The sequence below is a fragment of the Vespula pensylvanica genome, chromosome 4 (genome assembly GCF_014466175.1).
Source record: "Vespula pensylvanica isolate Volc-1 chromosome 4, ASM1446617v1, whole genome shotgun sequence".
In the NCBI taxonomy this organism is placed as follows: domain Eukaryota; kingdom Metazoa; phylum Arthropoda; class Insecta; order Hymenoptera; family Vespidae; genus Vespula; species Vespula pensylvanica.
In genome coordinates this window covers 992774-1018832 of record NC_057688.1, presented here as the reverse complement: position 1 = coordinate 1018832, position 26059 = coordinate 992774, and the positions used below count along the sequence as shown (strand labels likewise).

The 26059-nt window shown below is 28.7% G+C and overlaps 6 protein-coding genes across 9 annotated transcripts; 4 read left to right on the top strand and 2 right to left on the bottom strand.

The window, feature by feature from the left end:
* Nucleotides 1-524: 524 nt before the first annotated feature.
* Nucleotides 525-1589, top strand: LOC122628569 (EF-hand calcium-binding domain-containing protein 11-like). The gene is made up of 4 exons (XM_043810979.1): nucleotides 525-547; nucleotides 991-1114; nucleotides 1171-1309; nucleotides 1395-1589. Exons 1-4 carry the CDS (start codon nucleotides 525-527, stop codon nucleotides 1580-1582), a joined length of 474 nt encoding a protein of 157 aa, XP_043666914.1. The 3' UTR covers nucleotides 1583-1589.
* On the bottom strand, nucleotides 973-8874 carry LOC122628342 (ATP-binding cassette sub-family C member 10). Of its 2 annotated transcripts, none has more exons than XM_043810557.1 (17): nucleotides 8494-8874; nucleotides 7864-8027; nucleotides 7015-7773; nucleotides 6680-6937; nucleotides 6323-6605; nucleotides 6035-6258; nucleotides 5729-5966; nucleotides 5388-5656; nucleotides 5075-5302; nucleotides 4807-5018; nucleotides 3873-4731; nucleotides 3575-3801; nucleotides 2949-3455; nucleotides 2648-2839; nucleotides 2320-2563; nucleotides 2094-2233; nucleotides 973-2011 (listed from the first exon to the last, which is right to left on the bottom strand). In XM_043810557.1, the coding sequence occupies exons 2-17, from the start codon at nucleotides 8005-8007 to the stop codon at nucleotides 1894-1896; spliced, it is 4902 nt and encodes a 1633-aa protein (XP_043666492.1). In that variant the 5' UTR covers nucleotides 8008-8027; nucleotides 8494-8874; the 3' UTR covers nucleotides 973-1893. The 2 variants fall into 2 exon arrangements, with proteins under 2 accessions (XP_043666492.1, XP_043666494.1); XM_043810559.1 differs by having other exon boundaries at nucleotides 8637-8874.
* Nucleotides 8875-8903: 29 nt separating this feature from the next.
* LOC122628344 (coiled-coil domain-containing protein 97) lies at nucleotides 8904-10292 on the top strand. Its single transcript, XM_043810562.1, has 3 exons — nucleotides 8904-9816; nucleotides 9949-10111; nucleotides 10184-10292. The coding sequence occupies exons 1-3, from the start codon at nucleotides 8984-8986 to the stop codon at nucleotides 10226-10228; spliced, it is 1041 nt and encodes a 346-aa protein (XP_043666497.1). The 5' UTR covers nucleotides 8904-8983; the 3' UTR covers nucleotides 10229-10292.
* Nucleotides 10293-11114: 822 nt separating this feature from the next.
* On the top strand, nucleotides 11115-15591 carry LOC122628343 (vacuolar protein sorting-associated protein 35). 2 transcript variants are annotated; one of them, XM_043810561.1, is made up of 12 exons: nucleotides 11115-11522; nucleotides 12101-12299; nucleotides 12401-12524; nucleotides 12597-12792; nucleotides 12860-13054; nucleotides 13131-13214; nucleotides 13293-13529; nucleotides 13750-13898; nucleotides 13993-14479; nucleotides 14543-14962; nucleotides 15037-15180; nucleotides 15249-15591. In XM_043810561.1, the coding sequence occupies exons 1-12, from the start codon at nucleotides 11520-11522 to the stop codon at nucleotides 15426-15428; spliced, it is 2418 nt and encodes an 805-aa protein (XP_043666496.1). In that variant the 5' UTR covers nucleotides 11115-11519; the 3' UTR covers nucleotides 15429-15591. The 2 variants fall into 2 exon arrangements, with proteins under 2 accessions (XP_043666496.1, XP_043666495.1); XM_043810560.1 differs by having other exon boundaries at nucleotides 12080-12299.
* Nucleotides 15592-16382: 791 nt separating this feature from the next.
* On the top strand, nucleotides 16383-20997 carry LOC122628472 (tRNA (cytosine(34)-C(5))-methyltransferase). 2 transcript variants are annotated; one of them, XM_043810825.1, is made up of 11 exons: nucleotides 16383-16538; nucleotides 16678-17157; nucleotides 17234-17318; nucleotides 17406-17565; nucleotides 17636-17743; nucleotides 17814-18001; nucleotides 18098-18242; nucleotides 18331-18660; nucleotides 18737-19104; nucleotides 19209-19376; nucleotides 19465-20997. In XM_043810825.1, the coding sequence occupies exons 1-11, from the start codon at nucleotides 16473-16475 to the stop codon at nucleotides 19581-19583; spliced, it is 2217 nt and encodes a 738-aa protein (XP_043666760.1). In that variant the 5' UTR covers nucleotides 16383-16472; the 3' UTR covers nucleotides 19584-20997. The 2 variants fall into 2 exon arrangements, with proteins under 2 accessions (XP_043666760.1, XP_043666759.1); XM_043810824.1 differs by having other exon boundaries at nucleotides 17403-17565.
* On the bottom strand, nucleotides 19880-25977 carry LOC122628471 (centrosomal protein of 104 kDa). The gene is made up of 16 exons (XM_043810823.1): nucleotides 25707-25977; nucleotides 24854-25018; nucleotides 23995-24206; nucleotides 23699-23885; nucleotides 23412-23623; nucleotides 23089-23296; nucleotides 22809-22956; nucleotides 22589-22715; nucleotides 22281-22507; nucleotides 21934-22203; nucleotides 21531-21744; nucleotides 21285-21466; nucleotides 21053-21198; nucleotides 20866-20967; nucleotides 20670-20795; nucleotides 19880-20581 (listed from the first exon to the last, which is right to left on the bottom strand). Exons 1-16 carry the CDS (start codon nucleotides 25744-25746, stop codon nucleotides 20511-20513), a joined length of 2637 nt encoding a protein of 878 aa, XP_043666758.1. The 5' UTR covers nucleotides 25747-25977; the 3' UTR covers nucleotides 19880-20510.
* Nucleotides 25978-26059: the final 82 nt, after the last annotated feature.

Genomic DNA, 26059 nt, shown 5'->3' with positions numbered 1-26059 from the left:
CAAAGAGAAAATTCAAAGGTCGTACTTGTTCAAAGTTTATCCGACTCTTGACCGTGAAACTCCAACGAAGCTAGTTTTGTTTCATTGTATTTTCTGCTCCTCTCGTAAGTGCATATATTCTTCGTGAAAATCTTATACTTTACAATTAAAATATAATAGGGTTTCTTGTTGAAAGTTTCACGAGTCGCTGAAAGTAACGCTCAATAATGTTACTTTTAAAACTTGAAAACACGTCAAAAGTACGCATTCGTATCTAAAATCTACATGGGGATCTTTCTTTTCAATTATTTCTTCCTTTATGTAATATGCATTTTCTTCTTATGATGCAAGGTAGAAAGTACCAAGCGTTTTGTCTTTAAAAGACGGGCAATTAAAAAGTTAGAGTGCAAATTAGTCGAGATTACAGCTCATTAGTTTTCATCCACCTTGTAATGGATGACAGAGAAGGACGAGGACATATATATATATATATATACATATACACAAATATATATACATGATACTGAATACGCGTGAATGCATGAATGCAGTTATCCATAGACGTTATGTCAGTCCAGATGAAGCTGAGAAGCAAGCGAGTACTTGTGTTTACGACAGTGCGCTAATTGGCTGTGAAAACGATTCACATCGTAGAATGCAAAATATTTCAATAAAATAGATTGCTAAAATTATGGACAACGAAATTAATATTAACGTGTTTTATAAAATGCAAATATATTTTTTTACGGATAAACGTAAAACAAAATATAACTAAACTTTATAATTTTTATTCCGAAGGAACAAAATAATTGATCGATTTTTATCAATTGTTTGTATAAATCGATCTAAACGATACATTTATTAAACCAACTTCAATCTCAATCTTATAAGTATTTAAATATATATAATTTAGTTTTTGTTTGAAGAAACTAATGAATTTTAATATTCATCGATATATAAAAGCGGTAAAAAATAAATAAAATATACGCTATCTTTATAAACATTTTTAACAATTCGTGTATATGTGTATATATATTTATTACAGGCATTCGATCATGCGTCTAATGAAGGATCTTTAACAAAACATCAATATAAAATAGCAATGACTGCATTGTTTGGTTACTGTCCTAATAAAGTTCGATAAGTAAAACATTATTCGTTTCTGTTAAAAAATCTACATTTTTATTACAGCCGGAGATAAATTATGTTTTTCGCTCGTCTTCAAATAAAATTTCACTCAAGGAGTTCGAGTATTGGGTATTTAAAAAATGTCCTATAGGTCGATCGACGATTAGTTTAGAAACTATATTCGGTTTAATAGACAGTGATAGTAAGTAGATACAATAGAAAATTTTAAAGATTATTTTATAATTTGAAATTTATAATAATAAAAAAAGATATGTATATGTCTATAGATAAAGGATATTTGACAATGATAGATCTATGGAAAGCTAGTGAAGTTATTGACATGAGAATATCACCATCGGTATGGTATAAAACATTTAAAGAATTAGATCAGTACCAAAAGGGATATATTGATCTGGCTGAGTTTATATACATTTTCACTGATATCAAAAATAATATTAATCTTAACTATACATAATAAATGATTTAATACACTCAACAATGTCAGATGATTCTAATATTTTATATAGCTTTGATATAAATTATTTATGCACATCTTTATTCATTAGAAAGATGCCTTTTGTCCCTATATCATTCTTATCTTCTCTTTCTCAGACTTATATACGAAAATATAATCCTATATTAACAATAACGTTATACTTTGCAAATTATTTCATCACGTGCGATCGTTATTTAATACTACCAAAATAATCATATACATAAATATGATTATGGTGTAGATACTGAAAAAATATTTACATTGATCAATACTAGATCGCACAAAGAAATTTATTCTTTGTCTGAAAACTCTTGATTAGCTAAACCATAGAAATACGAATCTGCATTTTGTATCAGTAAATTTGGTTCGTCAAATTCTAATATTTCTCCGTCGCCCAACACTAATACCCTGAAATAAAAACCAACAATTAAATACAAATTTAGATATTCACAGATACATAATAAATATTTAAATACAAAAATTATTATACCTATCACAATGCATAATCGTTCTTATTCTATGAGCTATAGTAATAACAGTGGCACTTTGGAAAGAAGACTTTATTGTTGTTTGAATAAATTTATCCGTTTCTTGATCGACATTGGCAGTCGCCTCGTCTATACAAACTATCTGTAAAAATATCAATGTTTAAACATTGCTATCGTTAAAAATAATCTCGTATAATTGTCGATAGATTAACATAAACGCAAATATACCTTAGCATTATGTAGAATAGCTCTAACTAGACATAACAATTGTCTCTGACCTGCACTCAAATTACTACCACCTTCATCTAATTGAGCACCTAAACCTCCTAAACGATAAATTAATGAGTGAACCTTACATTTCTCTAAGGCTTTATATATATGTAAATCTGGATATTGATTTAATGGATCAACGTTTTCTCGAATAGTCCCTGAGAAAAGGAATGGGCGTTGAGGTATTATAGCTAGTCGAGACCTAAAATCATGTTTATAGTTTCTTACAATCTACTTGTATAAATAATTATTATATACTGTTATATTTTCAAACAATTATTATTACCTTAGTGCACTCAATTGTAAAGTTTGAATATTAACGTTATCTATTAGTATACTTCCTGAGCTTATCTCTACTAATCTAAATAAAGAGGTAAGAATAGAAGTTTTTCCAGCACCAGTACGTCCTACGATACCAATCTTCTCAGCTGGCCGAGTGATAAAGGATATTTCTTTCAATGATGGTATTAAATGCTCTCTACAAAAAAAAAAAAAAAAAAAAAAAAAGAAAGAAAGAAAGAAAGAAAAAACCTTTAGTTAAAATTATTATGAAATTATATTATAGTAATTACATTTTAAATACTTACCTATATTTTAAAACAACATTTTTGAACTCTATAACACCTTGACTCGGCCAAGCATATGGTGGACTCTCTCCACCTATAGTTTCTACTGGAATATCATCTAAATATTGTTTTACACGCTCGATTGCGATCAGTTCTCTTTCTGTTTCAGTAAATGCATTTACTACGCCGGATAATAAACTCGTTACAGATAAAGCATATGTAATTGCTAGACCTATTAAACCTGGATCTGCTATATCATATTGATGCTGTAAAACAGCTATAATGCTGACACCTGCTAGAAGCGAAATTCCTATAAATTGTAATCTAAGAGAAAGCCATTGACTAGCCGAAATTGAAGCGAATTGTGTCTTTTGACTAGCTTCCAATAAAAGTTCATTTTCTTGTTTAAAACGGGATACAGCCCGGAAAGCTCTAATACTGGTAAGTCCATACAATGTTTCATTGAAATGAGCATAAAGTGGTGATAGTGATGTACTGGATAGGCGTTTTAACTCTCTAGATGTCAGCCTAAATCAAGATAAAATTTATAATATAGATAAATCACATAGCGACACTAAAATTAATTACTCGTGATTAATAAATATATCTGGTAATAAAATTTGAATATAAATGTTCAAGAATAATACCTATAATGATTCTGTATCCAATGATAAACTGGAATAAGTGGAGCCAAGATCAAAAATATCCATGGTAATCCATAGGCTGTTACAATGATTGTTGCGATTAAACCAAATAACTGAGCAAATAAAATATTTGTTATAAACGGTAGAGTATCGTCAATTGTATATGTGTCTGATGAAAATCTGTTTATAATTCTTCCCAATGGTTGAATGTCGAAAAATATATTTCTGGCCTAAAATTATATAATAATATAATTATCAAATAATAATCATATATACGATACTTATACCAGCTTGTCATTACCTTTATTACAGTTTTTAACAGGTGTTTATGAATAAAAGTAGCTGCTTGAATTCCACCATAGGCAAATATAAATGCTCTTATTAATGTAAAAATTGAATTAACTAAGGCTAAGAGGCCATATACAGTCAAGTAATAGTTATCATCTTGTACAGTATAGTTGTTGAAGTAATATTCTAATTTTTCTGATAATGGCTTAATAGTTGAATTGAGCGACGATATATTTGCATGTGTAACCCAATAAGATAACCATAAATCTGTTATATTTTTGGAACTCTGCATTAATACCATAGAAATGAATATACATATCGCTAGGTAACGTCCAACAGCTGTAATATACGATGTATACACTCTAAATTTTAGATTTCCTTTCTCAGTATATTCCTCATTATATACAGCATTCTCTTCTAAGTTTAAAGGTTGATTTAATTCATTTGTTATTATTTTTTTAGATTTATAATTCAAATTAGTTCCAAATGATTCAGAAGATAACAAATAATCTTCTACATCAGGTATAACATCACACGGTTTCCCCTTTTTGATAATCTTTCCGTTTAACATTTCTATAACCACATCTGCATGTATCAAATATTGAGTTTGATGTGTGCATAATATCCTTGTTTTATTTTTTAATAAGCCTAAGATAACATGTTGAAAAACATGAGCAGCTACATTCGTATCTAATGTTGCTAAGACATCATCCAATAAATATATATCTTTATCTGCGTATATAGCTCGAGCCAAAGAAATTCTAGTTTTCTGGCCACCACTCAATGTATTTCCAGCCTCACCCACAGCAGTTAAATCTCTTTTCGGCAATGAATTTATATCGTCAAAGAGAGCACATGCTTTTAAAACACTCCTACGTAATATAAAAATATATTGACATATATCATAATTTATTATATTTATAATAATATTCGAGCAGAGTACTTACTTGTATTTATTATGATCATAAGTTTTTCCAAAAAGTATATTCTCTCGAATAGTGCCACATTGCAACCAAGGATTTTGCTTCACATATCCGAAGCCTTTATCTATATCGTTTAACGCAACAGTACCATGAACTTTTGTTACTTCTGCTAAAATAGCATCAAGCAATAGTGATTTTCCACTGCCTACTTCACCCATAATTCCAATCAACTGTCCCTATATCAATCATTTATGATTTGTTGAAATAAAATCCATGTATAAATATTAATTACCTTTTGTACTGTAATATTAATATCACATAAATTGAAAGTATCATTGTCTTCGAAAGTAACATTCTTCTTAGCCTCCAAATTAGAACAAGAAGGTTTCGTCAAATCTTTGAAATTTGAAAGTTCAATACCATCACTATGTTGTCCGATCACAGTTGTCACATTTTTAAACATAATATCAATTCCTGGTGGACTTTCCATATAATAAGAAAATATATTCATATCTGGTAACTACTTAACATGAAACAGATGTCATTAATATGTACAATTTGATATATAAATGAAATATTTAAAATTTACTTTAAAATATACACACGTTTAACATCCTTTGAACTCTCTTAACTGAAACCCATGCTTCTGTAAGACCATTCAATACCCATGGAAATGCATTTAGTGGACCAATTAACATATTTAATAATGCCATGCTAGTAAAGACTGTTTTAGCATTAAGTTTATTGCCAAGTAGTATGTATGTTGCAAAAGTCAAAATTGATATCAAAACAGGTGTTGTTGCCCAAAAGTATACACATAAAGCATCTAAATATTTTCTTCCACTTAAATATTTTATTTCCCTCTCTCGTAGTTCTATAAAAAGAAGTCATAATTAAATATAATTAAGAATTACTTTATCATACAAATTGACACAAGTGTACTAACTTAAGATGTTCCTTGAAAAGTGTTCTTCCCATACGTTTAACTTTATTGTAGTTATACCACGTAATGTTTCACCCATAATTCTAACTCTTTTATCTTTATATTCCATCAATTTTGTACTAAGAACCCCAATTTTATTCGCAATTACTTTATTTATTGGTATAAGTACAGCAGCAAAAGAAACTCCAGCTAGGAATGAAATTCCTATTTGTTGGTAGAGAAGGTATAATGTCACAATCAGCTAAAAACAGAATACATATATATTTTTTATAATTTTAATTTAAATGCACAGCAATATTAGAAATTTACCTGCATTGGTATACTCCAAAATGTGTGAAAACTTGGACAACTGTTAACAAGTCTATCATTATCTGTGGTCATAAAATTAACAATTTCACCAAAATTAAATTGCTGATGTAAGAGAACATTTGAAGAGTGTAAAGTTTTTCTGTAAATTAATGTGACAATTGTTGATCGTATTTTCAAACCAACAATGGACATCCAAAACGTAAAATGCGCATTACAAAAAGCACCTATAAAATGATATATCGTGGATTAATTATTTATAAATGTTATAACAAAAATAAAAATTCTTACCTACTAGAGCACTAATGATTATCAAAGATGCATACAAATATCCATATGAAATAGATTCATTTTTGTCTTCAATGAAACTTATTAATCTGTTTAGTAATATAGGTCCCATAAACGAAGAACAATCTGCAATGAATTTTAATATTCCAACTGCATAAAACTGCCATCCAAAACATTTATGCAAAAGACTAAGTAATGTCAATTTATTTTTAATAACATTTGTATCTTGTTGCAATATTCTTTCATTAGCAATTATATCTTCTGTACCGCTGATCGTAGCTTGAACCTAAAGCATATTACAACGATCTCACAACAACAAAAAACAACAATAACATTATAAAACAATATTTTCCTACTTACAGGGACTTTAGAATGTTTATCTATTTCTTGAGTAATAGTATTTGTGCTAATACTTTCCGGTAAATCGAATAAATCATCCGTGTGATTTAATAATCCTTGAACACCTTTCTCCATCAATGGTGTTACCCAATGAAATAGCAATTTTGAAGCAAGAGTAGCATCCTCCATTGCAGTCCCGAGATAACTTGGGTCTTGCTCTCCAGGAAAGTGTACATAAGATGAAGTGGGTGTATTTAATAATGCAGTATGTTCTCCTACCTACAAAAATATAATATAAATAAAGAATATATAAAATGAATTTCGATCGAAAAAGTAAACAATGCGTAATAACTTACTTCATAATTCGGAGACCTTGCAGATTCTGATCTGATATTAGCAGGTATCAGTGTTAATGTATAAAGTATCAAAAGCGTTACTGTACTGATACTGAATCCCAATGATAAGTTAGGTAAGACATCATTCGTGGATTTGTTATTGATATGACTTCGCAGTAATAATATAGAAATGACAGTCAATAAGAATATCAATGCTCGAATCAATAGTGGACCACGCACATTACAATTATTTCTTCTTTTCAGGCTTAGAATAAAACAAAGATGAACAACCCATGCTAATCCTTCAGTTCCTGCTACAAGATAATCAATTGGTTTAACGGTAATTGTTTTATTTTCAAATGCAGTAAGTTCTGGCTTATAGTCTTGTGAATATGATAATAATATTGGAGAATCTGTAGTCCTTATACTATTTTTAGATGAAAAGATCAATTTGGCAAAATTTGCTGTGTCATTTATTCCATTACGAATCGTATTTATTATATTGACAGGATCAAAATTAAAGTCTTCGTTGTTATATGATAACGTATCAAGTGTAGTAGTTATAGATGATGTATTATTCTTCAATTCCTTATTCATTGAAGGAATAGTAGTATTAGTTAAAATGATATAAGCCTTTATTATAGGAAGCAATATAAGACACAGAGTAATTAAACTTCTAATAGTTATAATATAATGACATTGACTTCCACGAAATAGAGATACGTTTTGTTTTCCGCAATGATATGCAGAAATAATGGCTATTAAAGTTAAAACTGGTACCTATAACAAATCAAATATATTCAAATTAAATAATTAGATAAACAAAAATGTACTGTAATTATACATATAACATAAATTTTGTTATAATACTTGAAGGCAAAATTGTTGAAAACAAATTCCAAGATCATGCGTTTCAGGATTTAATGGTTTAATACCACCGGAATATCCACACAATTCGGTCCAATTCCAATCCCATATCCCTCCATCTGTATCTCTTAGCCAAGCATTCTCCATACCTTTATATTATCAATTACCTTGAAAATAAAACAAATCTTGTTATAAAATTGTATAATTTTAATACAAATAAAAAAGGAATATATAAACTAAGATAAATTTCAACGTATTAACAAAGAATATTTGTTCTCAGAAAAAAAAGATGGAATCATTAAAAATTTCATAACAACACTATCAATAATACTAAGTATTCCTTTATTGTTTGAAAACACACAAATACTTATCTCTTAGAAAAAGATTTAAGGTTTATGTTAGGAATACACATTAAAAACATATTTGTATACCTACTGAAATTGTAATTAAAATAAATCAAAAATATAGAGAACAAAGCTTAAAAATAACTTTACTCTCTGTCAAATACATGACACACAGCAAACAATGAAATTATCACTTCGAAGATACGATGAAGCACAATATAACGATTATAGAACAAATCGTAATATATTTTATATGTAATATTTTCACAATTAAAAAAATATGTATTACTTTTTTATATTTCACTTTCTATGATTTTTATTTTTCATTATATATGCACTATATTACTTTGACAATTCTTCGAGTAGTATATGCGAAGCTGATGCGGTTAACCCAAAATTAAACTGTGATTAATGCGGGAGTTCCCAACTTACGCTTCGAATACGATCTCGAAGATATTAGTGACGTAAAATTAGTTTACTATCGATTTTGAATAATCGTGAAATATAACTCTATCTGTTATAAACAATAAATAAAAAGTTAAATAAATAATATGTCAAGGAAAACGAGTTATACCACATGTTTGTGATTATATCGTTTATATAACCAGAAAAGGAGAAGTATATCTTTTCTTTTTTTTTTATCTAATCTAAATAATGCATCATATTTATGCAATGAATTAAACTTCGAGTTTAATACGAGTATGATTTTTTATATACATAAATAAAAGCAACAATTATCAAACGAATTAATGATGCTTGTGAAAAGATAAGTTTCAAAAATGGAACAAAATTCTATCAAAACAATGACGGAGGTTAGAAACAATTTGGAAGATGAATTATTGAATTATTTGGCTGAAAGTGATGCAAATTTTAAAAGTCAACAAAAAGATGATCCTGAGTTAACATTTGAAGAAAAACGAACGATTGCAAGTAATTTACTTCAAAGAAGTCATTGTTTATTTCTCGCAAAATTTGGGCATTATTTACTTGAAGAACATTTAAAATATTTTGATAGTGCTAAAGATAAAAATTATGAAATATCCTACCATATAAATAGATTACACAGACATTTTAATAATTCTATAAGACAAAGAGATATAAAAAATAGACGATATGAGGCACTTAAAAAATTGATAAAGGAAGGAGAATATTTCAGTGAATGTGAAATGATGAAACGGAATCCATTATTATATGAACAACTTGTTGGGCAATATTTAACAAAAAAGCAAAAAGAAACTCGTGATAATATAGATATGAAAAGTACTACTTTTGTTCATCTCCTTATGGAAAGCATTGAAAGAGATTGGATTAAAGAACGTGAAAAATTACAAAAAGAAGAAGAAGATAATGTTCTAGAAGAGAATGATTCTGACGATGACGACACGGATGAAAATTATTCTTTGAAACAATCAAATTTGAAAACAGAACCAAATAAATCTTGGGGTGAATTACCTGAAATTCAAGTTAACAAAGAAGATGAAAATAAAACAACACATATACATAAATATATACAAAAAATCTCAAACAAAGAAAAAGAGATACTTAAAGAAGAATTTGTAACACATATGTATCAAAGCTTTCTAGAAGGAAAAGATCTTGAGTTTGATTATAGGTATTAAAAAAATAAGTATTGTTTTATATATGTGTATTATTTTATTATATAAAATTAACAATATTGCTAACATAAGATTTTATTTCGAATAAATAAGAATTTTCTATATATTTATTTAATACTTTGTTCTAGCATGGTCGATAACAATGAAGCATACGATAATGTAGATTTGCGAACTCAAGATGAAGAAGAAAAATATTTTGATTCAGAATCTCCTGAAACTATTATTCCAGAAAACAGCATAGTTCAGAGTGAATCTGAAGATGAATTGGATATTTACATGCGATCGTTGAAGGTTAATTAATATTTCTTAACAATCAGTTCATTCCAAAAGTTCTGACTTACAGAAGAGTTATTTATTCAATAGGAACAGACTTCTACAAACACACATAGTGTGGACAATGAGACATGAATTTATAGATATAGTATTTTAAGGCAAATATTGTAAATATAAAACATAGACTTTTAAAAGATTACCAAATGTTTTTCATTATTTCTAATCTTGTTTTTATATTTTTATATACATAAACAAAAATACGCAAGCTTTTTATTCTATATATCTAATAAGTATATGTTTGATACAATATGTTTAATTTCAATTAATCGATTGTTTTTTCCATATATTATATAAAAAATGAATTAAATAATACTTATAATCAAATATATAAGTACATAGAAAGGAGAATATATTTATATGTTTCAATTGATATTACTAATATCAAATATCTAAATTTCAATATTATTTTATTACTATTGTCATAATTAATTTTGATTTATTATGAATTATTTCAAAAATTCGTAGATTTTGAAAGTACATTACAAATTGCATATACAATCAAAGATAATTTAACGATATTAGAAATATTAATACAAATAATTGCGGTAACAAGACTATATTGATTAATTTAACAATGTTGAATAAACAATACTTTTATTTATTACATATAAAATATAAAATAATTAAACGTTTCATATTTATTAACTCATTTTAAATACAAAATAATTTTAATGTACAATTTATATAGATGCGAATTACAAACTCGAATTATTATTATTTTTCGGTGATATAAACAAACAAAAACGAGTGACTTGAAAGATTTTGAAAATTAACTACAGTCAGTTTACGGTAAGATATCGAACAATCAACGTCGCGGATATTTAAATTCGAGTTTCTCACTTGTTTGTTTTACATTTATTTAAATTATTTATAATACAGAATATTCAAATAAGATTATTTTAGAGAGAAAAAGATATTACTCAATTCCATAAAAAATTATATATTAATTTTGTTCTTCGATACGATTTTTAATTAACGATATTATTGTGAAAGTACTCCACTGTCTTTCCTCTTGGTTTTTCTATTGATTTTCAAATAAAATCGCCATTGAACGGTAGATGTCGTTATTAGTTATTACGTTCTCAGCGTTTATTCAGACATCAACGAATTGTTTGTAACATTTGTGAATCCTCAAGTATTCAATGATAAGCATAATTGATGAAAAAAAAACTTGGTCATATGGAGAAGAGAAACACTATAAGGAATTAATGACCGTGTTAATGTATAAATAAGTGTATCACTCGTACAATGTACCTACCGGCTTGACACGCCCTATGAAAAGAACTATACTGAAGTCAAGTATATATATATTCCTTATCGAGAGGGTATTTTCGAAGTGTGGTGATTATTTATTTTTTCGTAAAAAATGGTAAATACTGTATCATTTTAAATAATGTATTTTATAATTTGCTTGAAAGCTTTATTAACCTTATGATCTAAGTAAAGATACAAGCGACTATCTTTAAATATCAAATTTACTGCATGAAAAGGTTAATCTATGTAAAAATGTTTAAGTATACATCTTTAAGTACATCTTCACGTATTCAAAAAGATATATTTCTTTTTAAATAATTAATTAATTTATTCTACAGTTGGTATTATTAAAGTTTCATATTATTTCTATTGTAGTATATAGTAACTTTTTAAAAATAATATTAAAGTAGATCCTTTATATATATATATATGTATATATATATATATATATTATTTTAGTTATTTTATTCATTTGTTTCATCTATTAATATCAGCAATATTATTGTGAAGAAATAATAAGTTGTGGACAAATCTGTTATTTATCAGGTTAAATAGCTTTTATTTAGTAAATGTAATTATCTCAATGACTCCCCAGATGCTTAAGCATAATAAGTGGTGCATGCTCGATTTGAATGGCTTACCTGGCATGGTACTACCTGGTGTTCCTGGTAGGTATCTTTATTTTTCTCGCAGCCAATGACATCTGCCATGACCGGGATGGAAGAACAAGAAAAACTCCTTGAAGATGCGATAGGCGTAGTCAAAGTTCAAGCTTTTCAAATGAAGCATTGTTTGGATAAGATGAAACTCATGGATGCATTAAAACACGCTTCTACGATGTTAGGAGAACTCAGGACTTCCCTTTTAAGTCCAAAAAGCTATTATGAACTTTGTATCCTTAACATTGTAAATCATTTATTTTTATTATTATGCGTAACATAAATTATATATAGAATATAACGTAGAAAAAGTTTTCCTATAATGTGATATTAGATATGGCAATTACAGATGAGTTAAGACATTTAGAATTATATTTATTAGACGAATTTCAGAAAGGAAGGAAAGTTACAGATTTATATGAGTTAGTGCAATATGTTGGTAATATAGTACCAAGATTGTATGTTGATATTTTTTATTATACTATAACCTATTTAGGTTAGATATATAAACAATTATATCAACATTACAGGTATTTGCTTATCACAGTTGGATTAGTATATATAAAAACAACTCCAGGCCTAAAAAGAAATCTTCTTCGAGACTTGGTAGAAATGTGTAGAGGTGTACAACATCCTTTAAGAGGTCTTTTTTTGAGAAATTATTTATTGCAATGTATACGTAATATATTACCGGATGTTGCAGAAGGCGACGATGAAGATGGAACTGTATGTAAAAGGACTTCAGAAAATAGTTTTCATATAAAGATTTGTGCTGACAAGTGTTTATTTACAGGTCCGTGACAGCATAGATTTTGTTCTTATGAATTTTGCAGAAATGAATAAGTTATGGGTACGCATGCAACATCAAGGTCACAGTAGAGATAGGGAAAGGCGAGAAAGAGAAAGAGAGGAATTAAGAATATTGGTTGGAACAAATCTTGTACGATTAAGTCAATTAGAATCTGTTACTTTAGATAAATATAAAAAGGTAAACTCTTTTAAAATTGAATTTCTCACATTAAATATATCTCATAAATATTATTTTTACTAAATATTTGTTTCAGTTAGTATTACCAGGTATTTTAGAACAAGTAGTCAGTTGTAGGGATGCGATTGCTCAAGAATATCTCATGGAGTGTATTATACAAGTATGACCATTATAAATAATTAGTAATTAAATATATCCTTAAGATATAAATAATGAAATTGTTAAAAATTATACGTAGGTATTTCCTGAAGAATTCCATCTGCAGACACTAAACGCATTCCTAAAATCTTGTGCAGAATTGCAAAATGGAGTAAATGTAAAAAATATAATAATTTCCTTAATAGATAGACTTGCAGCATTCAGTCAGAGATCTGATGGCGTGGGAGGGCCAGGAAGTCCTAATCAAGTTCCAGGAATTCCACAAGACGTTAAACTTTTTGATGTATTTAGTGATCAAATAGCAACTATTATACAGGTATAAATAATTTATAGATAGAAGATAACTTTGTAATTTTTATAGTTCAAAATTATTCAATGATGATTGATCTTATGTAACTTGATATTTACATGATTATATATATTCTACACAGTTTCCTTACTTATTTAGTTTAAGTCTGAGAATGATTGAAAAGATGAAATATTGAATAATGCTCATTGGCATATTTATTGATTTAAATAATATTTTATGCTTTTAGACAAGACAAGATATGCCAGCTGAAGATATAGTTTCTCTTCAAGTAGCTCTCATTAATTTAGCACATAAGTGCTATCCAGACAGGGTAGATTATGTTGACAAAGTTTTGTTAACTACTGTACAAATATTTCAAAAACAAAATGTAGATAAGTATGTATGATAATGAAATTAAGCAGTAATTACTTTTTTTTTGTTTCATTAACTACAGATAAGGTAGATATACTAAAACTTAATTTTTATTTAGGTTGGAGTACAATAGTGCTGTATCAAGAGAATTAGTTAGATTAATGAAAATTCCTGTAGATAATTATAAAAATATTTTGACTGTCCTAAAATTGGAACATTATGCGCCTTTATTAGAATATTTTGATTACGAGGGTAGAAAATTATTAGCTATTTATATAATAACCAATATATTAGAAAATGAAACTTTGATACCAACTCAAGAACAAGTGGATGCTGTTTTGTCAATGGTATCACCATTGGTTCAAGATCAATCTGATCAACCTAGTATAGAAGAAGATCCTGAAGATTTTGCAGAAGAACAAGGGCTTCTTGGTCGATTAATTCATCATTTTAAATCTGATACTGCTGATCAACAATATATGATATTGAGTGCTGCCAGAAAACACTTCAGTGCTGGTGGTAATCGAAGAATAAAATATACACTTCCACCCATTATCTTCCAGGCATATCAATTAGCTTTTACATATAAAGGATTAAAAGATCAGGTGTGTAGATTTTTTCGAAATAAAAAAAGACACACGTAAATAAATTAAATTTGTATCTTTTAGGATGATATGTGGCAGAAAAAGTGTCAAAAAATTTTTCAATTTTGTCATACAACTATAACTGCATTAATGAAAGCTGAATTAGCAGAGTTACCATTAAGATTGTTTCTTCAAGGTGCTATTGCTATAGGAGAAATTCGTTTTAATAACTTTGAAATGGTTGCTTATGAATTTATGAGTCAAGCATTTTCGATATATGAAGATGAGATTAGTGATTCAAAAGCCCAACTTGCAGCCATCACATTAATTATTGCTACGTTTGAACAGATGAGTTGTTTTAGCGAGGAAAATGCAGAACCAGTGAGAAATCAATGTGCTTTATATGCTAGCAAATTATTACGAAAACCAGATCAGTGCAGAGGTGTTGCTACATGTTCACACATATTTTGGTCTGGAAAATCTTTAGCTACAGCTGGAAAAGAAGTAAATATCTACTTTTGAAAATATATTCTAATAGCTATTTTATGTCTATATAACTAAAATTGATATAATTTTAGATGCATGATGCAAATAAAGTCTTAGATTGTTTAAAAAAAGGAATAAGGATAGCAAGTCAATGTATGGATACGTCTGTACAAGTACAATTATATGTAGAATTGTTGAATCACTATATTTATTTTTATGAAAAAGGAAATACTGCGGTAAGGTGATAATTAATCATTAGTACAGTTATATAATAATACATATGAAATGTGACTATTTCCTGTAGGTTACCATACAAATTTTAAATCAAGTGATCGCAAAAATTAGAGAAGAACTTCCTAATTTGGAAGTTAGTGAAGAAACGGAACAAATTCAAAAACATTTAGCAAATACATTGGAACACTTAAGAAATAGAATGGAATCACCGGAATCCGAGGGTTTATCTTACCAACGTCTTGTTTTGTAATAATATAAAAACTTTATTAAAATTTTGTAAATATGATTCTAGAAAAAAATTACTTAGAATGCGATAATTCGAAATTTTAGAAGTACGTGTTTGTTTAAGGTACATCTGTGAAAAACGATTTGATTATATTAATCTATCCGAATAAAATAAGCTGTTATAATAATGTGTAGTAAAATATTATTATTAAATTATAATTATATACAATTGTTTTAATAAAAATTTACTAAATGCTTTGCAAAATATTTTTTATACACAAACTTAACAAAATTAAATTGATATAATATAAAATTGTGCATTATGTAGATAAAATTAAAATTTTTGTATGACGAGTATAGTCGTTATAGCACAAAATATTTCCATCTGTTCATGATGAATATATTCATTAAATACAATCAATAGATATGTCAATAATATCAATTTAATTAATTTAAGTATTAAGTAATAAGATTATTGATTAGAAAAAAAAAACTGCTATTTCGTTCTAATTTAATTCAATTTTACTATATTTACATATATTCTATGTTTAAGAAGTATATTCATCTTAATTTTTGCGATACAACGTAGATAATAAATTTTTAAAACAATCACTTAGCAGGTGAACTCGAAAGAAAATTTCTATTTTACCGACTGGACGACTCGGTCGATGGTAATAAATCTCTGTTTAACAATTAGATACTCAGTTGGTAATAACAGTTTGAATATGCAGTTAACCCTTTATACTCGATTTAAGTCATACAACGCGTGTCACAGTATCACTCATTGATCTATAAAAATTGAATTACACAGGTTTCACTTATGTTTCGAACGTTTAGCTCGATATACTTATAAAAACGTAAGTAGATATATCAACCAATATACAAACATATACATTCATTTTATTATAAATCTTTGTTTGTTATCATTTTTAATTACGCGGGTTTTTTTTTTATATATATAAAGGCGCCATCTACAGTTGTCAATTTGACGAATAAAGTGGTTTGTTGGTGGATATAGTGGCACGTGTTTATTTTAAAAAGAGCTTTTAAATACCTTTTATAAATAATAATGGGTAAAGGAAGAAAACATAAACCAAAAAAAAATTTTGCTGAGAAACGCCGTGAAAAACAACAAGTAAGAATTTATTATTTGTTATTGTATATACCGGCAACGATTTAGGGTTATTTTTTCTATTTCAATAATCTTTATTATTTATTTCTTTTGCTTCATTTATTAATATAATTTTCTTAATTTTTGTTTGAAATTTAAATAGAGAAAAAACGAATGGGATAATACACCACACAGAAGTTATGCTGATATAATCAGGGAAAATAAGGATTTTGAAAATTATTATAAAACACAAAATATAATCCCTGAAGAAAAATGGGATGAATTTATTACTACGATGAGAAAAAATCTTCCTGTAGCATTTCGTATTACTGGCTCAAAATCTGAGGCAAAAGTTTTATTAGACATTATAAAGAGTGATTTTTTCAAGGAAATTTTAAATACTAACTTAGAAGATGATGAAGAAGATACTGACAAGAAAAAAACAATATTACATTGTTTACCATTTTATCCAGAAGAATTAGCCTGGCAGTTACAATTAACAAGAAAAGATATTCGTAGATCTGAAGCATATTTCAGGTTACATAATTTTTTAATTGCAGAGACAAATAGTGGTAGTATTAGTAGACAAGAAGTAGTTAGTATGGTACCACCTTTAGTTTTGGATGTAAAACCTGGGCACAAGGTAAATATATAAGTCGCGAATTATTTCATTAATTACGACGTTTATAATATATATTAGTATATATAATTTTCTGTAGGTACTAGACATGTGTGCTGCACCAGGATCAAAAACAGCACAGTTGATAGAAATGATACATGCTAATGAGGGTAATATACCTCCAGGTATAAATTCGTTACATTTAATATATTTATTTATATGCAAAAGAAACACAACTTGCATATACTAATCAATTTACTTATTAACAGAAGGTTTTGTGATAGCAAATGATCTTGATAATAATCGTTGTTATATGCTTGTACATCAAGCTAAAAGATTGAATAGCCCTAATATCCTTATCACGAATCATGATTCATCGATCATGCCAAATTTTAGTGTAACACAAGCAGATGGTACTAAAAATACTTTGAAGTTAGTATAATTCATGTATTAATATAATCTTCTATTATTCATGTATTAATGCAAACATTACTTTAAATAGATTTGATAGAATACTTGCTGATGTACCATGTAGCGGTGATGGTACAATGAGGAAGAATCCAGATATTTGGTGTAAGTGGAATGCAGCAAATGGTGATAATCTCCATGGGTAAATATCATAGTTATGTTAATATAATTATAAAAGTTATGATTCATAACTCATATTGGCTGTTTTAAAGAATTCAATATAGAATAGCAAGGAGAGGATTAGAATTATTAGCAGTTGGAGGTAGGATGGTATATTCTACATGTTCGTTAAATCCTGTTGAGAATGAAGCAGTTCTTCACAGAGTTCTTGTCGAAACACAGGACTCTGTTCAATTGGTGGATTGTAGAGATTTAGTACCAGGATTAATATGCGATCCTGGTCAGTATTTTTAATTTTCAAAATCATATATATATATATATATATATATATATATTTATGTAATTCAAAGGAAGTTTTAATAAAGAAATGTTTTAGGTGTAACACATTGGTTACCAGCCTCTAAAAATTTACAATATTATAATTCATGGGAGGATGTACCTCAACAGTGGCAAACGCAAATTCGACCGAAAATGTTTCCACCGGATAAAGAAGATTGTTCAAAATTTCATCTTGAACGTTGGTAAATTCGAATTATTTGATTTGTTATTTTTCTTTAAAAGTAATTTATATAGTTTAAGCGATATAATTTATATTTTTCAATTATATAGTATGAGAATATTACCACATCATCAAGACACAGGAGGGTTTTTTGTTGCTGTCCTTGAAAAAGTGAAACCTTTACCATGGGAAAATGAATCAAGTGTATTTAATCAAAACATAGAAAATACAAACACTGATAACAAAAAAGATGAATTGAGTCTTGAAGAGGAAGCAGAACACGAAGAAGTAGAAAATAATGCAGGTGATAAAAAAAGATCATTGGAAAGTGAAAGGAAGTGGCAAGAACCTCAAAGAAAACGTAAAAGAGTTATTGGATATAGAGAAGATCCGTTTGTTTTCTTCAAAGATGATAAAGAAGATGTTTGGTTATCAATTAAGTAAGATTTAATATATTTTATTATAATTTTCAAATTGTAGTATACAAAATGTTGAAGTTTTTCTTAAATTTATTAGAGAATTTTATGACATATCTGATGATTTGGATCCACGATGTTTATTAGTCAGATGTCACGAAGGAAAAAAGAAAAACATTTATTTCACATCACCGGCCATCCGTGATATCGTTATATCAAATGAAAATAAAGTTAAAATGATTAATACAGGCGTTAAAACATTTGTACGTTGCGACAACAAAAACATGAAATGTGCCTTCAGGCTTGCTCAGGAAGGGATGCAAAGTATTTTTCATTATATTGGCAACAGTAGAAAGCTTAAAGTAATGAAAGAGGACTTAATTATGCTTTTGCAAAACAACGAACCGCGTACACCACCTGAAATTATCAAATTGAGTTCAGTAACTCAAGAACTTCTTAAAGATTTTGGTATTATTTATTTAATATTATATATTGATATTAATTAATATAATTAATAAAATGTATGTATAAACTTTCCAATCTTATGCTTAGTAAATAATCTCAACTTTCAGCAACTGGTAGCTGTATACTTTTATATGAAGAAGAAAAAACTGATAAGCTATATCCCTTAAAATTACAGTTAGTAGGTTGGAGAGGTACTATGTCTCTCAGAGCTTATGTGCCTATTCATGATGCGATTCACTATTTACGTTTATTAGGAGCTGACTGTTCAATGTTTGGTATGTAGCCTGAATTGTATAATGATATATACAAAATATATGAATTAAATTGTATAAATAACTATTGTTTTTCATATATATTTTTTAGAAAAAAATAAATTCAAGGAAAACCGCACTTCGTTAACAGACGAAATTAATAATGAAGAATCGGTAAGTGAGGAGACCGTTATCGAAGAGAAAATCACTGAAAATGGTGATTCTTTATAAAAAAAATTCAAATAATTTTTATTACTAGCAATTATATCACGTAATTGTTAGTAATAATTTTTTACCAACTTAATGTTCCTTAGAGCAGTGGATGTTCGTTCTTTACCACATATGCACATACAATATTTGTTACATACAAATAAAATACCTATATATGTATACTTTACTATAAACTTTATACAAGTTTTGCATTATTAAAATAGAAATAAACATATAAAGGAATATCAAATAATATAGATTCGTAAAAAAAATAGAAAAAAAAAAAAAAAATACTTTGAAGGGTAAAAATCGAGACATTTATAATAATGGGAAATGTATTTACTATCTATGTCTTGAGAAATAATTACTTTTATGAAATTACATATCTTATTTTATGATATTTGAGCAAGAAATACCCTTCTGAATTAATGCTTTTGAACTATTATTATTGTTTGGTCATGGACCTAGTAAGATTTTGTTATTAAAGGATATTGTACAAACGTGTTATAAATATTGGCCGGATACAGAGGAATCATGAATTCTGAGGTGGCTAATGCCATAACGATTGATATTATATTGTTAGATAAATTCAACCATCTGGAGTATTTATCTTATACTTGCAAAAAATGTAAACTTGTCTATACTTGACTAATTTTTACCCTTTAATTATATTAAATATCACTTTGTTCGTTTTCTATTTTATTCCATAATAGAATTTTAGTTTTCAAAGATTGAAGATTATGTCACGTGTAGTTAACGATCTTTTTAACTAAATGTTTTTACTTACGAGAAGGACGGGCTTAGCTAGAAAACGAGTTAAATATAAGTATAAATATGAAAAACGTTGGACAAGTTATAACAAATATATAAACTACAAAAAATAAACGAAATTATAAAAATTTTCTACAATTTGTTGGACTATAACAAATTTGAATTGGATGGCTAATGCTAGTAATCTTTTCCAGTTGGTGAAGTTAACTTCCCACCAAGATTTTGTGTATTAGATGGTGATCTGGAACCTATATAAAATAGAATAATTTTAATAATCAATTTTACCAATAGCTATTTACAAATATTTAATATCAAAATAATTTTAATTTAGCTTACAAGATTTTCCAATTTTATTTCGTGGATTATTTTTACATGGTTGATCTCCCATTAAGTGTTCTCTCCATTTATTTTGATTGACCAGTCCATGACAGAGTGGACAATGTTCGTGGCCTTCAATAGGTTCTGAAATCAAAATTTGTTATTTTAATTTTATGGTTTTGTCTTCGCAAGTTTTTCTTAAACTTAGTCATACTTGAGCATGTCTTTTCTTTTCTATGTTCATCGAAAGAACCTTCATATACAGCTTGCTTACAAGTATCGCATTTTATATAATTGCGCCTCATATCACATTCATCTATAAAAATAAAGAAGTATATAAATATAAGATCTCTTGGATTTTTTTTTAATTGTATCAAATTTGTAGACGAATAGATAATTACTTAGTAAATGTGAATTCAAATAAGAAATTTCAACAACTTGTTTACACGCTTCGCATCTTGTTAACATTGGACAGCTTCTCCAGTAATGTATATTTAGACCTTCTTCAGAATAAACTTGTCCTTTGGATAAGCAAAATATACACATTCTGGAATAGTACATAAAAATTATTTCTATAGATAAATTTTATATATATTCGTATAAATTATTAGTATTTTAAAAAATAATTCTTACTTATCTCCTTTGTGATCAGCACTATTTTCGGACGGGGACGTAATACTCGTTGAACTACCCGTACTAACAACTGGACTTGTCCTTTGAGGAGATTTTGTTGATTCTGTTACATTATTTTCTGTTGACTTTGTGCGCGTTGGAGTCGTCGTAGCTTTAGATCCACTTTCGGCTTCTTTTTTTCTCTATAATTAATTAGTACGAAAATTGTATACACATCTCTTTTTTTCTAATTATAAAATCATATACCTGAAGATCTATCAAATCGAACTCGTGAAAGAGTTGACGATACAGTAAGTTTCTTCTTGTAATATCATCATCAGGAGGTAATTGTTTACGAACCAACCTAGGATTAACTTTATATACTAAAACCAAAATTCTTTCTGAAACTTTTCGTACTGCTTCTGCAGGATGATGCAACCCTGAAGAACCCAGTTCAGATAATGTCCGACATGTCAAACCACTGCAACAATTGCAATGTCTTATCAGAGTAATTGTATTTTAATGTTTAAGATTAATTTTGAGGAAGGACCTCTGTAGATCGAATAAATATTCAGAATAATTATTATTGATGACAGAGGCCCAATATTCCTCAACGATTGATTTGGTATAATAGAAAAGTATATAGTAAAAATGACATGCAGTATATCACCTTTGTTTATCTGTTGATATTCCATGATTTAATATTAACTGTTCTACCATCTCTAGCCTACTTAATGCCAATCTTTGATGCGTACTACTACTGACTGGTCTTGTTAAATGAACTGGAATTATGTGCAATTCTCTGACACATTTACAATCTGCCATACTGAGGATTGTATGCACCGCCATATTATGAATTCTTGGAGTCGTATCTCCTGATTTTGTCAGAAGTTCTGGAAGTAAACGTTCTACGCTTCTTGCAATTTCAGTCGATGATACCCTAAGAAAATCTTATTTTTAATATTCGTGTCTCTTATAAATGGAACAAATGGATGATTGTGTGTATATTACTTTTACCTGTCTGCTGCAAATTCAGCAAAAAAAATTCTAATTAATTGCGCAGCTAAGCTATAAACACTGAAGACTTTGTCTCTTAAAGCTCTATGTAATAACAAAATTGTAGCCCTAGCGGTTTTATTTGCCGAATGTTTCGATACTTCCGGATCAAAAGTTTTTAATTCTTCTTTTAACTGCATTAATCCTTCTTCTTTATCAGTAAATTGTTTTGAATAGAACTTTTCCACCTAAATATATCATTTAATAATAAGTCGAATATTTTGTTTGTAATTGTATGTATAAAAATTAATAATAAAAATATTTATTACCATTTCCATTCCAAATACAGTTATAGGTAATGCAGCTTGTTTCTTTTCTCTATCATTAAGTTTAGATGCAGCTTTTGTTTCTGTGCTGTCCATATGGCATTCCCTCGTGAATTCATTCGTGTGCGAACTAGAACACATTATATAATTAACGCACTGGGAAAATATAAAAAAAAGAAAATATGGTTGTGTATGATCAATACAAAAGTTTAGATTTACTTACTGCCTCAAAGCAGGTATAGTTCTTTCCTCGTAAGCCTCGTAACTGGATCGGAGCGCAGGTCCTGCAGATTTCGTTTTTCTTCTTAATGATCCTTTATTACAGTTATTCTGTCTTTCGAGTATGCCGTTTGTAGGGCTATCGGTAACTTCTAAAAAATAAAAACAAATATTTATTCGTCCGTTTAAGCACAATTTGCAATTTAAAAAAATTTTTGTTAAATTAGTTTTTTTTTTTCTTTTTCTTTCTTTTACTTATAGAGTATAGAAAAGTTATATTATACCAGGACTACTTGGTTTTTGATGTAACGGTGATACAGGTGGTTGATGAGCTGGACCTGTAGGTGATAAAGCTCCATCGCGATTAGGTGGAACAACTAATCTCGGAGGAGACGTGATATCTTCCGCAACTGTAGCTACGTTCGAAGTACAAGTATCCACGGTTATCGGCTCTTTTCCTTCCAATGACGATAAATTATTCTTTTCTAATGGCTATAGATATTAATGAAAGAAGAAACATAATTCCTTGTTTCGTTTAACTCGGATACTTTCTTTTTTTCTTTTTTCAATTCAATTGTCTCTTGTTGATGATGCAAAGTAAGCTTACCCCATGAATTTCAAGTAAATCTTCGACCTCTAAACTTTGATAAACTTGTTGCCTATACTGTTGCGCCTGTGCTTTTTTCGCTTTTGCTTTGTCATAATCTTCCAAAGCTATCGCATATTTCTTTTCCAATTCGTACTTCCCGAGACGTTCTCCGGCTTTTCTTAAATTTTCCATTGCTACTTTGAGCTTCGATGCGTACTCGAACCTTTCCTCTGAAAGAACAAAATTCGTAAGAAAGGAATATTACGAAGACGATCGATTGAATGTTTAATTCAGAAAATTATTACCTTCCACGGCCTGTAACTTTTTTGCTTCCATCTGTCTAATAATTTTCGCCACTTCACGATCAACGTACATCTCAAATGCTAGATCGTCGTAAGGAGACGTATAATGAGGATTATACGGTGCATCTCCTTGACCACTTAATTCGTGACCATAAGGTTCTCCGAGAATATTGATCGCGATCAGACCAACCTGATCAAATATTTTAAAATTACAATTTTGACTACGTACTAATAACTATTTTTATTTGTTTGTATTAAATATTAATGAAATTCATTCTCAATTAAATTCAAATATATACCTGATCATGGATATTGTGCGCATTGCTGTGCGGTTTGTGAAGTCTGAGTTTGAGCGATACCGCTTCTGTTTCTGGAAGTGCAACGCTTTTAAGCTCCCTACTTTTATAAAGAGTAGAAGCATTGTCGGATAAGGTAATGTACCCTAAATAACTGAACTCCGACGTAACGGAAGCATTTTCTTCTTTCGTCGTCCAAATTTCCAATTTTTCCGCTGTAACGTAATATGTATATATATATATATATATATATATATATATATATATATATTCTTTTTTTAATTCTTTCACATTCAATTACATCTTTTTATAAATAACTTCATCGTGACATTGGTTAGAATTATCGTTTGAAAATCGAATAACTTTTATTAAACGAAGCCTTTAAACTCTATAGGCTGACATTGATGATCTGACGAGTAATCTAGTACTCTACGAAATCTCTTTTGCCGACATACCATTTCCATTTCCGGTTGTATAACGAGAAAAGGACGAAGAAGAGATAACGACAGGACATAGCCTCGGAAAGTCGAATTAAGCACGACATTAATTCGATTTTCATTCTACTCAAATTGCTTTTCACAGAAGAAGCCAAATAACAATAATGCTTTTTGATACAAACGAGACATTTTCTTTCATGAATTTGAAAAGAACAGAAACAGAAATTGGATCCCATCGATACTTTGATTTGCAAATATAAAAATTAACAATAATAATATTTTTTTTAATATGTATATATTTATATATAGAAATATATATATATGTATATATACGTCGATGTATATACTTATGTATAAGAACATATATATATATTTCTTTTTTTAATAATTATAGAAAATAAAAAAGTAACAAGAATTTAACCTACGTATGAGATACTGGTGTGCAAGGACTTGTATCCTGGTGAGTTTCGTAGGTCCATGAAGACGCAGTATAAGTTCTTGAGGATACGTACACTTTCTTGCACTTTGCCAGCCTCGTACCGTCGGTCCATGTATATTTAATTCTAAAGAAGAATGTCTATCCTCTTCGCCTGTATAAAGAACAAAAGAAAAGAAAAGAAAAGAAATAACATTTCGAATCGTTCCATGCAAAATTCATTATGTAATTTCCATGCATATAAAAGTTGTACACGTGTAGCATGTGAGACGGTATTTATATATTTTAGGGGTTAGAAGCAACCCCTAACGCTAAAATACATTGATCTTTTCATTAAGTTTAAAAATCACTACTCATCGTACATTCGTTAACGTTGTACGTCAAATTACATCCTTCCGACGATTTACAAGATAAACGTCAACTAGTGTCACGCGACACTAAGGTACAAGAATTATTGTCTCTTAATAAGTAACAGAGAGAACCAGTTGATTCGAAATTCAATGATTAATATATTTTTTTAACTCGAAGCAGTAAAAAAAAAAAAAAAGAAAAAAGAAAACAACAAAAATTCCTTTCAAGGCGTATAATAGCGTTTCGTTCGTGGCATTTAAAAAGGATGCAAATGAACGAAATTTTAATAGCGCAATCTAAAAGAAAATCAATGCGCCTAAATACACGCAACCATGTAAACCTCATGCCTTCGCGGATCCTCTTTGAATTTGGATGAATAAACGAATGACTGAATACCGACGAACAATACTTTTAATATTGATTATTAGGTTATAAAAATTCATCTCATTTGAACTATTTTAACATTTTATTGTTAATTAATTTTTACTTACTCGTGGCGTAAACGACGTTGAATCCTATCTTCCTCGGCATACTCGACGAAATCTCTTTTTCTACGCGAAATAATGAACGGCAATTACGACGACGGAAGAAATCAAAGTAAATTATAAAATAATGGAGAAAGGGAGAAAAAGATAGGTCAAAATTTTAAAGGCACAGCCATCTGAAAGCTCGATAGAATTGGAGCTTGCAAGTTTCACCCCGGCGCGTTGGCAGACTAACTACACGTCTGGCCGCGGCGAAGCTTGCGACAGAACTGACTGACTTGCCCTGTGTTCTTCTTGTCGTTCGACGAATATCCAAATTTCATTCAGTTCGAATATATTTAATCAATCGTTTTTTTTTT